At 40.9% G+C, this 12,875-nt stretch overlaps 1 protein-coding gene across 1 annotated transcript in view; it reads right to left on the reverse strand.

The window, feature by feature from the left end:
• Window positions 1–12,875, reverse strand: part of TTC23L (tetratricopeptide repeat domain 23 like) — a 65,896-nt gene that overhangs the window by 33,573 nt on the left and 19,448 nt on the right. The window contains exons 5-8 of the mRNA XM_061393153.1: window positions 12,107–12,263; window positions 10,628–10,753; window positions 8,109–8,286; window positions 5,835–5,943 (exon numbers count right to left, since the gene is read on the reverse strand). Of these exons, the coding sequence (XP_061249137.1) occupies window positions 5,835–5,943; window positions 8,109–8,286; window positions 10,628–10,753; window positions 12,107–12,263 (570 nt within the window). The remainder of the gene's footprint in view (window positions 1–5,834; window positions 5,944–8,108; window positions 8,287–10,627; window positions 10,754–12,106; window positions 12,264–12,875) is intronic.

Raw genomic sequence — 12,875 nt, forward strand, 5'->3', positions numbered from 1 at the left:
AAGATCTTCATGACCCAGATAATCAGGATGGTGTAATGAATCACCTAGAGCCAGACATTCTGGAATGTGAAGTCTAGTGGGCCTTAGGAAGCATTACTATGAACAAAGCTAGTGGAGGTGATAGAATATTTCAAATCCTAAAAGATGATGCTGTGAAAGTGCTGCACTCAATATGCCAACTAATTTGGAAAACTCAGCAGTGGCCACAGGACTGGAAAACATCAGTTTTCATTCCAATCCCAAAGCCAGGCAATGACAAAGAATGTTCAAACTACTGCACAATTGCACTCATCTCACACACTAGTAAAGTAATGCTCAAAGTTCTCCAAGCCAGGCTTCAACAGTACATGAACCGTGAACTTCCAAATATTCAAGCTGGATTTAGGAAAGGCAGAGGAACCAGAGATCAAATTGCCAACATCCGCTGGATCATCGAAAAAGCAAGAGAGTTCCAGAAAAATATCTACTTCTGCTTCATTGACTATGCCAAAGCCTTTGACTGTGTGGATCACAGCAAACTGTGGAAAGTTCTTAAAGAGATGGGAATACCAGACCACCTGACCTGCCTCCTGAGACAAGAAGCAACAGTTAGAACTGGACATGGAACAACAGACTGGTTTCAAATAGGGAAAGGAGTACATCAAGGCTGTATATTGTCACCCTGATTATTTAACTTACCTGCAGATTACATCATAAGAAAAGCTGGACTGGATGAAGCACAAGCTGGAATCAAGATTGCTGGGAGAAATATCAATAACCTCAGATATGCAGATGATACCACACTTAGCAGAAAGTGAAGAACTAAAGAGCCTCTTGATGAAAGTGAAAGAGGAGAGTGAAAAATGTGGCTTAAAGCTCAACATTCAGAAAACTAAGATCATGGCATCTGGCCCCATCACTTCATGGCAAATAGGTGGGGAAATGGTGGAAACAGTGACAGACTTTATTTTGGGGGGCCCAAAATCATTGCAGATGGTGACTGTAGCCACGAAATTAAAAGACACTTTCTCCTTGGAAGAAAAGTTATGACCAACCTAGACAGCATATTAAAAAGAAGAGACATTATTTTGCCAGCAAAGGTCTGTCCAGTCAAAGATATGGTTTTTCCAGTAGTTATGTATGGATGTGAGAGTTGGACTATAAAGAAAGCTAAGTGCCAAAGAATTGATGCTTTTGAACTGTGGTGTTGGAGAAGACCCTTGAGAGTCCCTTGGACTGCAAGAAGATCCAACCTGACCATCCTAGTTAAATCAGTCCTGAGTATTCATTGGAAGGACTGATGCTGAAGCTGAAACGCCAATACTTTGGCCACATCATGCGAAGAACTGACTCATTTGAAAAGACCCTGATGCTGGGAAAGATTGAAGGCAGAAGGAGAGGGGGATGACAGAGGATGAGATGGCTAGATGGCATCACCAACTCAAGGGACATGAGTTTGAGTAAACTCTGGGAGTTTGGTGATGGACAGGGAGGCCTGGCGTGCTGCAGTCCATGGAGTAGCAAAGAGTCAGACAGGACTGAGCTACTGAACTGAATTTAATAACAATGTTTCCCTGGTGGCTCAGCAGTAAAGAATCTGCCTGCAGTGCAGGAGACACAAGAGACACAAGACGATCCCTGAGTCGGGAAGATCCCCTGGAGAAGGAAATGGCAACTCATTCCAGTATTCTTGCCTGGGAAATCACATGGACAGAGGAGCCTGGTGGGCCACAGTCCATGGGGTCACAAGAATCAGACTTGACTTAGCGACTAAACCACCAACACAATTTCGTATCAATTACACTATCACTCCCACCAGCTATGACTGAGCAGACCTGTTTACCTATCTGGAAAATGACAGATAATTTTAAATTTTTGAAACTTTCACACAGTACGGTTGAAAAGTTGATTGCCTTATAGTTCAATATATATATATATAGCTCTAAGATGTATAATATCCTGCCTAACTGTCCTTCAAGGAGTTTGTAATCAAATTGCTCTCTTCAATGCTAAAAGGTTATCTTTTTAAAGATGCTGACAATTTGATAGAAGAAAATTGGTATCTTTGCTGTTTTATACTATTTATTGATTATTGTAAAGTAAATACAAATTTTAGTTCTTATATTTAGGACAGTGATTCATTTTGAGTTAATGCTTATGTACAATATGAAAGTGTTTGACGTTTTGGGGGACACTTGGATACCAATTGTTCCAATACCATCTGTTGAAGAGACTATCACTTGCACCCTGAATTACTTTTGTACCTTTGTCAAAAATTAATTGGCCATTAATTAATTAAGTCTATTTCTGGGCTTTCCTTATGTTCCAATGATTCTGATTTCTGTCTGTCCCTTTACTAATACCACTCTATTGATGGAGTAAATCTTAAAATCAAGCAGTACGATTCTAACTGTATTACTTTTAAAAATTGTTTTAGCTTCTTAGTTTCTTTGCTTTTCTATATAAATTTTGCAGTCAGCTTATCTATATTTACAAAAGTTCCTGGGAATTCCCTGGTTGCCCAGTGGTTAGAACTCAGTGCTTTCACTGCTGAGGGCCCAGGTTCAATCCCTGGTAGGGGAATTAGATCTCACAAGCTGTTGAGCCCAGCCAAAAGAAAAAAAATCCACTGGAATTTTGATTGTAATTGAGTTAAATTCATAAACTGATTTGGGAAAACTTGACAGGCTTCCCTGATAGCTCAGTTAGTAAAGAATTTGCCTGCAATGCAGGAGACCCCGGTTCAATTCCTGGTTCGGGAAGATCTGCTAGAGAAGGGATAGGCTACCCACTCCAGTGTTCTTGGGCTTCCCTTGTAGCTTAGCCGGTAAAGAATCCGCCTGCAATGAGGGAGACCTGGGTTTGATCCCTGGGTTGGGAAGATCCCCTGTAGAAGGAAAAGGCACCCACTCCAGTATTCTGGCCTGGAGAATTCCATGGACTGTATAGTCCATGGGGTTGCAAAGAGTCGGACATGACTGAGTGACTTTCACTTTGACGTCTTTACTACTATGAGTCTTCCAATCCAAGAACACAATGTGTCTCCATTTATTTAGGTCATCTGTCTTTGATCAGGATTTTGTAGTTTGCAGCACACAGATCCTGTGTATATTTTGCTAGATTTATACCTAAGTGTTTCATTTAGGAAGTGGGGTTCTTGTAAATGATATTTTTAAAAATTTTGGTTTCCAGTTGTACACTGCTAATATAGAAATGTGTGTTGATCTTATATCCTATGACCATGCTAAGCTTAAACTCACCTGCTGGTTCTAAGAGATTTGTAAATTCCTTGGAATTGTAAATGCCTTGGTCAGTCATGCTGTCGATGAATAGAGACCATTTTATTTCTTCTAAGTTGTATGTCTTTTTCTTGCCTATTACACTGGCTAACACTTCCAGTACTACGTTGAATAAGACTAGTGAGTGAACATCTTGCCCTTGTTCGTGATCTTAGACAAAAGCATACAATCTTACCAATGAACGTGATGTTGGCTGTAGGCCTTTTGTACAGGCCTTTGATCAGACTGAGGAAGTTCCCTTTCTATCATGAAAGGATAGTGAATTTTGTCACATGCTTTTTCTGTATCAATTGATAAGATTATGTGCTTTTTGTCTTCGGATTGTTGATATGGTCAGTCAGTTCAGTTCAGTTGTGTCCTACTCTTTGCGATCCCATGGACTGCAGCACTCCAAGCTTCCCTGTCCGTCACCAACTCCCGGAGCTTGCTCAAAACTGAGTTACTGATGCCATCCAACCATCTTATCCTCTGTTGTCCCCTTCTCCTCCTGCCTTCAATCTTTCCCAGCATCAGGGTCTTTCCCAATGAATCAATTCTCCACATCAGGTGGCCAAAGTACTGGAGCTTCAGCTTCAGCGTCAGTCCTTCCAGTGAATATTCAGGACTGATTTCTTTTAGGATTTAGTTGATATGGTAGAATACATTGATTCAGGTTTGAATACTGAACCAGCCTAACATTCTCAAAGGAAAAAAACCTCACTTGGTCATTGTGTATTATTCTTTTTTCTATATTGCTATACATTTTGTTGTTGTTGTTGTTTACATCTATGTGCATGAAAGGTATTGGTCTATTATTATTTTTGTTATTTTGGTTTTGTTTTTTCTTCTAATGTCTTTGTCTGATTTTGGTATCAGGGAGATGTTGGCCTCACAAAATGAGTTGGGCAGTATTCCTTCTTCCTTAACTTTCTGGAGAAGATTATATAGGATGGGTGCTATTTCTTCTTCAGATGTTAAGTAGAATTACCCAGTGAAATCATCTGCCCTTGGAGCTTTCTTTCTTAGAAAGTTAACTACAAACTCTTAAAAAAAAAAAAAAAATAGGGCCTATCTTTGGATTATCTATTCATCTTGGTTGAGTTTTTTACTTTACTTATGGTTTTTCATGACAGGCACAAGTCTTAGATCTTTTTATAATTAAACTTAACGGTCTCTTCTTTTCAGGTGTATCTTTGCATGCTCAGAGAATTCTTCTTTTCTCCAATTTTTAATTTTAGTACATTTTATTCTAGTACTGAACTTTCTTCTGGCTAATTTATATTTTTAAGTTCTGATGTAAAAAATATTAATCCATCTGGAATTTAGAGGATGCTAGGAGTGGAAGATTTTCTTGAGTTAAAAATTAGTATGTAAGAAAAGAATAAGACAGTCTTGGAATCTCCCAACTCTATAATCATAGACTTTTTCTCATTAAAAACAAATTTTACATGTTCACAAACAGATTAAATTTCTTAATAACCATGAAGACTGTTTAAAAAAATCAAATATATACATAGAGCACAAATACTGTGAGTATACACAAGGATATTTTTAAAAGGAGAAAGATAATTAGTTAGAAAACACAGAATAAGAATCTTCAATGAACATTCAGGCTAAAGAAACCAATGTTCAAAATATCCAAATAACTTTTGAAAACTTAAAAAAAAAAGTTTATGTAATAACATAGGGAAATACAAGAATAGAAAATAATATCATCCCCCCTCATCAGACACACATACATACACACACACACACACACACACACACTTTTCCTTTCTCTCTCATATATATAACTGGCAAATAATGTTCAACAAAATGGATTATTTTTATAAGTACATAAAAGATTATTTTTAAAAAATATATTATTTTTAAAAGCACAGCATTTAAAAATATTTTAATTATATTTTTTACAAATCTCAAATTCCTCCTGATAAACCACTGAATCCATTAGTGTCCACTAATTGGATCAAGCCAGGTGAGCATGGGACTGTCCTTCCTTACCAGTTCCTCCAAGTCTCTCTCAAAGCTACCCACAATGAAAAGGACGGCACTTCCTGAGAAGGACTACTGCTGAAGGATGGGTTCATAACTCAGCTTTCCTCTAGAACCCCCAGTACCTCACTTCTGAATAGAAGTCAAGAAAATTGTAGCTGCTACAAACATTCTAAGAGTCAAGGAGGTTGAGAGTGGAGGAGGATGAGGAGAGGAGCCAATGTTTCTCTTTTATCACTGGATTTCCTAATTAACTGATAGATCTCAGGCCATGTTCATTGCATGTAGGATTCTCTACTCTTTATGCAGGTAAATTCTGGTGAGATTCTAAGGGAATAAAGGAAATAGAAATCAGATGATCTTACTGGTTTTGATGTTCCAGCTAATTTGGGGAGATATTATTGTGTCTAAATCCATGTGTAAATGACTCTACAAAAGGGTATCTAGTCTTATCTTTCTATCACAGACATGAAAAGCTACTTATCATCTGTCCATATTGATAGATACACCTATTCCATTTGGCAGTGTGCATCCCTCCTATGAGAGGGAAATGGTAATATCTGCAAAATCACCTCTTATACCTACCCTTGTGTTGTACCTCTCCAGACATGGCATAAGCCTTGGCTAGTAATGCGCTCGCCTCTGCAGCTTGGGGGCTGACTTCTGTGTACAAAGAGACACAGATAGAATGGGCCTAGAATACAGAAAATCGTGAGAAGGATAAGTATCTAAATGGCAGTGTTTCACTGTGGATTTTATAGTAGCTCCCACAGAAGTGCTGGTTGATTGACAGCTGATGTTTATTTAATCATGGAGTTACCTACCTGTGAGAGGAGTTTGAGTCCCAGATCTGCTACTTCCTCTCTGTGATTCTTGAGCAAGTAATTTTACCTTCATATGTAGAAAGAATATATACTTTCCATTGATTAGGGTTTGAAAGTGAAAGTCATTCAGCTGTGTCTGACTCTTTTCAACCCCATGGACTAACAGTCCATGGAATTCTCCAGTTCAGAATACTGGAGTGGGTAGCCTTTCCCTTCTCCAGGGGATCTTCCTAAGCCAGGGATTGAACCCAGGTCTCCGGAATTGCAGGCGAATTCTTTACCAGCTGAGTCACAAGAGAAGCCCTGATTAGGGTTTGGGAAAAGTTAAATGAGATGATGCGTGCAAAGCTCTGGGCACAGCACCCTTCACATGGCAGGTTCTCAAAAAATTATTACTTTTTATTATGTTTCATCACAAAAGCAAAATTATAGCTTTAGCTCAACCTCTCAAAGGTTCAGTATCAAAAAAAAAAAAAGGCTAGTAAAGTGTGAATCCTAGAGCCCAGCTGCCTGGGTTCCCATCTTAGTTCAGCCATTTACTATAACATAAGGCAAGTCATTATAATTTCTTTGAATATAAAACAGGGGTGACAAAAATTGTATTTGTCACAAACAGTTGTAAAGATTAAATGAATATGTATATAGTGTTTAGGTATCACTAAACATTATAAGCATTAGAGAAATACAGCTTTTATTATCTGAACTAAAATGGAAGGAGTAACACTTTGGAAAAAGAAAGAAAACAGGAAGTATCCAGTTCACTACCCACCAGCAAGAAAAGAGCCACCTGTACTTCATACTTCATAGGCCAAACACCATGAGGTATTTCAAGGAGCTCCAGACAGCACTCAAGACAACACTTTAGAGCTAAGACCCATTGCAGAGTTGTTATGAGTAGGGGCTGTGGGGTCAAATCTTCTGAGTTCAAATCCTTGCTCACCCACCTCCCCCCCAACCTGTTAGCTATACAATTTCCAGTGAATTAGCTATAGTTCTTTGTGCTCCAGTTTCCTAATGCTTAAAATAAGATTAAAAAAATAAATAATGGTGCTTACTTCATATGCTTATTTCATGAAATAAATGAACTAATATAGCCTCATATGCACATGGTAAAAGCATTCCATACATTTGAACTATTATTTTTGTTGTGGGTGGGAAACCCTGATTATGTACTGTTTTACTCATTCTAAACTGGACTGCTGCTTTAAGGGAGTCTCAGACACATCGGCCAGGTTTTCTCCGTAAGTAGTGGACTCCCTGTCTTCCGGGCAGCACTCCTAAACATCTCTCCATCGTGATGTCAATAACCTGGGCTTTCTGGATTGCAGGCAAACGCCTTTTCTTCAGCAGCAGACTGCTGTCATATGCACTGTTCGAGGGCAGTACACTTTTTTTTGCAAAATAGGAAATCCAGTACTACGATCTGATCTCAGTCATGGGAGATACCTGAAGCCATAGGCACAGTTTTCCGTTGAGGAGAGAAAAGGTGAATTTAACCAGCAGTTTCGAGGAAAGTTTTAAGTAGCTGATACATAAAGTGCCCTACACTATTTAAATTATGATAGACTTAACATTCCTTTGTACGTCTCGTTTCGTTTTCCCCTCGGCATCTGTCAAATTAGTCACCTCCAAGCAAAACACCATCTTGGTGGTTTAACCTTAGATTGGAAATTCAACCAGCTAGACTAGTTTACAGGACAAATTAGAGCATTACACCAAAATATTATAAAATTTCATTTTAGAAGCCCTTTGCATTTGTTAAAGACGTGAACTCAGTTGCCCCTCTGGCTTTTTCCCTCAGCTCCCTCTTCCTGGCACAGACAGAGGTGAGGGAAGCCAGGAGGGGAAATGCTGTGTTAAATCAGGTCACACAGCAGACAGGCCCGCCATAAGCCTGTGTTCCTTGTCCAGAGTTTGAGGAAGGTCTCTTGCGTGGATCTGGAGGAAAATCAATCCCATCCCGTTCTTCCCTTCTGGGAACCAGGCCTGCGGCCAAACAAAGCCTCCTGGCCTGGACTTCAGCCAACCCACCTACCTGGTGCAAGTACTGGATGGCTTGCTCATGGTTCCTCCTCAGCTGCTCGATCTGAGCAATTTCCTGGTAAAGACTGACCAGCTCTGACGTACTGTCACCCTTATTGGCAATAACATTGTCAACTGCCTTTTCAAAGTATACCAGTGCAAGGTTTAACCTGCAGTTGGCCAAGGAGGCTCTGGAAGAAAAGGGACAAGGGTGGAAAGTCAGAGCGAAGTGACTTGCTCTGCAGACACAGAAGGAACTTTCTAAGAACCAAACAATTTGCCTTCACAGGCTGATCATCTGTGTGGGTGGCTCAAAGTCCAGCCTTGCCGTAAACACACTCCTATTAGCCAGTATTTTACCCACCAGATTTCACTGACTACCATTTTATCAAACCCATTAATATATCACGATAGGCTAATTTTATAAAAAAAGCATATGGAAAAAATGGTGTCCGGCCGTTCATAAGATGGGATAATTTACCCCATAACAAAGACTTGTTAAAATCAAAATAAAATTTGATTACCTCTGATTCCTTCTCTTTTAGGCTAAAGCAGGGGTTTTCCTTTGTTTTGTTTGATCTAGTTTAGTTTATTCTTCCTCAGTTAAAAATAAGGCAGGATAGAGAAAACAATGTAAGTATCTCCCCACCAAAAGGGGGATGATTAAATAAATCATGGCACATCACACAATAAAATACTTCAGACATGAAAAATTTTAAATGTGCTAAGTTCAAAAAACAGTTAGAAAACTGTACTTAAAGTATGATCCTGATGTGTATACATGTAAAGCACTTAGAACAGTGTCGAGAAAGTAGTTATACTTTTGTAAACACTCCAACACTTAGAACAGTGTGTGTACAAAACAGGTCAACCGTGTGGAATGGATGAATGAAATATACACTCAAAGTTATTCTGAAAGAGGAACAAGGCTATCTTTCACATAAGCACAAAAATCTAAGTCACTGCCCTGTGTGTCAGCAGGAGACAGTCACTGGACTCTAACTTTAGCCTGCAGACTTAAGAATTGTTTCTGATTCAACTCTGGACATTCCAACATCTCCCTGCCATTTCCCATTTGACTACTAGGTTCATAGCTGTTTAGAGGAGGCAAGTATGACTCATGTATTTCATTTACTTACCATTCCATCGTCTACCCTACCATGCCAAGTGCTTACAGTTCTGGAAACAGACTGTTTTCAAGGATGTGAAGATATTTGAAAAATCTAGGGAACAGTAAACCTTTTATTATTCTTTTTCTCCTCTGATACTCTGATGGGCCCATTCTCATATCTAAATATTCTGATTCTCAGAGGATCCCTAACTGTAAAACAGCTAAGTCTCATTCTGGCTTGAACAAATTCCATGAACTTTGTTTCCATATGGAATACAACTTTCCTTAAAAATGCATGTGCTATGAATAACTCAAGGACCTCCAATATATTGTTCTCATTAAGTGTTTCTTCTTTATCATTTAAGTTGTTATATTTAATGACAAAGTGAAAGTGAAAGTTGCTCAGTCGTTTCTGACTGTTTGTGACCCCATGAACTATACAGTCCATGGAATTCTCCAGGCCAGAATACTGGAGTGAGTAGCCTTTCCCGTCTCCAGGGGATCTTCCCAACCCAGGGATTGACCCCAGGTCTCCTGCATTGCAGGCAGATTCTTTACCAGCTGAGCAACAAGGGAAGCCCCAAAATACTGGAGTGGGTAGCCTATCCCTTCTCCAGGGGATCTTCCCAACCCAGGAATCGAACCAGGGTCTTCTGCATTGCAGATGGATTCTTTACCAACTGAACTATGAGGGAAGACCACTTAATGACAAAAGTAGGTGGCAATTCAGAAAAAATAAAAAAATGAAGTAATTTTAGAGTAAGTAGGAGAGGCGGCACAAGGAAGGGCTAAGAGTCTGTAAGTTCAGACCAAGTTCCAATCCAATACTTAAAGCTTATCTCCTTGGATGGTTTCTTTATCCTCAGCTCAGTCTCTTTGCCCTCTTTCTAATGAGATAAGTAATTGCACCAGCTATTTCAGGGGTGGCTATGAGGATTAAATGGGAAGGAGCACAGAAAACTTAGAACATGGTGTATGCATTTGGTAAATATGAGCCTCTTTTACTATTATTTGAGTCTCTGGTTCTTTTGCTGTAAATATTTTTCTCCCCTTATATACCGAGTACAGGACAATCATGTAATTCCAGGCTTTAGTCATAAAAATGAATATACATTGGAAGGACTGATGCTGAAGCTAAAGCTCCATTACTTTGGCTGCCTGATGTGAAGATTTGACTTCATTGGAAAAGACCCTGATGCTGGGAAAGACCGAAGGCAGGAGGAGAAGGGGGTGACAGAGGACGAGACGGTTGGATGGCATCCCCGATTTGATGGACATGAATTTGAGCAAACTCCAGGAGATAGTGAAGGACAGAGGAGCCTGGTGCTTTGCAGTCCATGGGCTGCAGAGTCGGACAAGGCTTAGTGACTGCACAAAAACAAAGTCATGAAAATCCAAGCTTCTCTAAGCCCAGATCTCACCTGCCCAAAGCGACTGTTAGATCTTTCTCCGAGACCTGTAATCCACAAGTGCCTCCCTTATAGGATTCTCTCAGCTCCTTCATGTTTCTCTCTGACTTCTGCAGGTTGAAATATGCTTCTCTGCCAGTGAAACAGTCAAGGAGAGTGCCAGGTACACAAACGCCCCCACTGACCAGGGCAGAGTTGGTAAGCAAACAAAAGGGGCCCTTGGGAAAATGTAACAGTATCTGGGAACACACACTTCCCTCTATTTTCATCTGAACGTGTTGTCGAGAAGGGAGGATTCTTCGGAAAAGGAACGGGGCCCTGGGTGTCTTGTGGTGTTGCAGGGGTCCGGGGCTAGGATGGGTGGCAAGCACTGGGAGTGAACGGAAACCGTGAATTACACGGGACTTCCTTGGAGGCATCTGCTGCGTGACAACAATTATTCATTTTTTCCCAAGCTGGTTTCTGTGAATGGCAAAAGAGAGGAACCAATTTTGCTGAAAGGGACTTTCTGGGTCATTTAGAAAGTCCAAGCAGAGCAGCTTTTTGGCGAGAGGCAAACAGCAGGAAAGAAAATCCCCTTAATTCCCAATATCCTTCCATTTCCCGCATTCTCAATAGCCCTCTGGCGAATGGCTTAAAAGAGGAAGGAAATGTATCAGATTTTGCAAGCTGAGTATATCAGGACCAAAAATGTAGAGGGGGGATGTGTAGAGAGGAGCTCAAAGAGGGTTTATGATTATTCATGAACATGAAAGACCCCTTAGTTTTCAAAAGCAGAGATAGTACCCACAGGCTGTCAAAATCACAAGCTTTTGGAGGAGAGGCATTTTTAACCGTTCTCCCTTGAAATACGGAAAACTATTTCTTTGGTCTATTTTGCTTGGCCTTCGGCTTCATGGGCAGTGTTCTCAACAGCATTTTAGAAAAACTAAAACCATCAAGTGTACATTAAATCAGAGGTTTTTGGCTGTGTGTTACAAGTAACCTGGGGCTTTTAAAAAATCTCAGGGAACAGATGCACCCGGGGCCTACTAAATCAAACTCTCGGGGGTGGGACCCAAATAGCAATCATTCTTAAAGCTCCTCAGGGAATGAGGATGTGTAGCCTACTCTGACAGTGCTTCAAATTACCATCCATCCTCTGTCTTCCTACATGGCCACTGCCATCATCATCCACCTCCTTACTGCTAACATTGCCTGTCTTGAGGGCTCAACAAAGCTCAAGACAGGCTCCCAAAACTTTCAGGTGCCCAGGAGGTGTGTCCCCAGCGAGAACCCTCCTGGCTCAACTCAGAGCTCATATGAATAGACACAGGAGGAACATTTGTACTTTCTAAGACAGACTTTCCTAGTGGAGGCTCATGGAGGGCTCAGACATCAGAATAGAGCTATGAGGCCTCAGTTCCACCTCCCACCCTGTGTGAGATGACTCATCTGGCGTGGATGGACCCCGGCCCTGATCCCCAGATCCCGCTGGGAAGGAAAGGATATTGGTTCTGCAGGAGGCAGACCACTCCCAGAGTGTAGTAGAGCATGACCAGAGTCTCCAGAATTTGCTTTTCCTCCTTGTCTGAGGTTGTGGTTCCCTTCCAGGTCAGCAGGACATTCTTGGCGGACTCGGCATGTTTCTTGGCCTGAGCTGGAAGGCCTGGGGGAGTTGGAGGGTGAAGGGCAAGAAGGATAACATTAAGAAGGCACATTTCAGTCAAAGGCATTCCTGGGAGGGGCTAAGGTGGGCAATATGCTTGTCAGTATGGTCTTTAGTACTGGTTCCCCAAACTGCAGCGCATTAGAATCATCTGGAATGCTTGTAAAGAATAAGGTTCCTGGCCACCCCCTCCCTAGACCTGTTGAGTTGGGATCTCTAGAGGAAGGGGATCCAGGACTCTATATTTGAAATTACCTGCACAAGTGTTTCTTATGCAGCCATCCTGGCATTCATCGACAGACTCTATCTGGACATCACTGACGGAGTGATGGAGACAGTAAAGGAAGCTGAGGATCCCAGTCTCAATCTCTTGCTAATGCCATGTGACCTTTTCAACCCACAGAGCTTCTCCGTTCCCCCACATGTGAAATGACAACAAAATTACAGCAGCTGCCCTTTTACCAACACATGGAGACAGTCCAGAAATGAACTGGGTTAATGCCACAGAATGCATGCTTTGAGCTTGCTGGAAAAGGGATTCTATAAAGACAGGGGCTTATGAATACAATTACTTCCATCTGGGGATTTTTTTTCAGTCCAAGATGAAGTTGT

The sequence above is a fragment of the Bos javanicus genome, chromosome 20 (genome assembly GCF_032452875.1).
Source record: "Bos javanicus breed banteng chromosome 20, ARS-OSU_banteng_1.0, whole genome shotgun sequence".
Classification (NCBI taxonomy): Eukaryota; Metazoa; Chordata; class Mammalia; order Artiodactyla; family Bovidae; genus Bos; species Bos javanicus.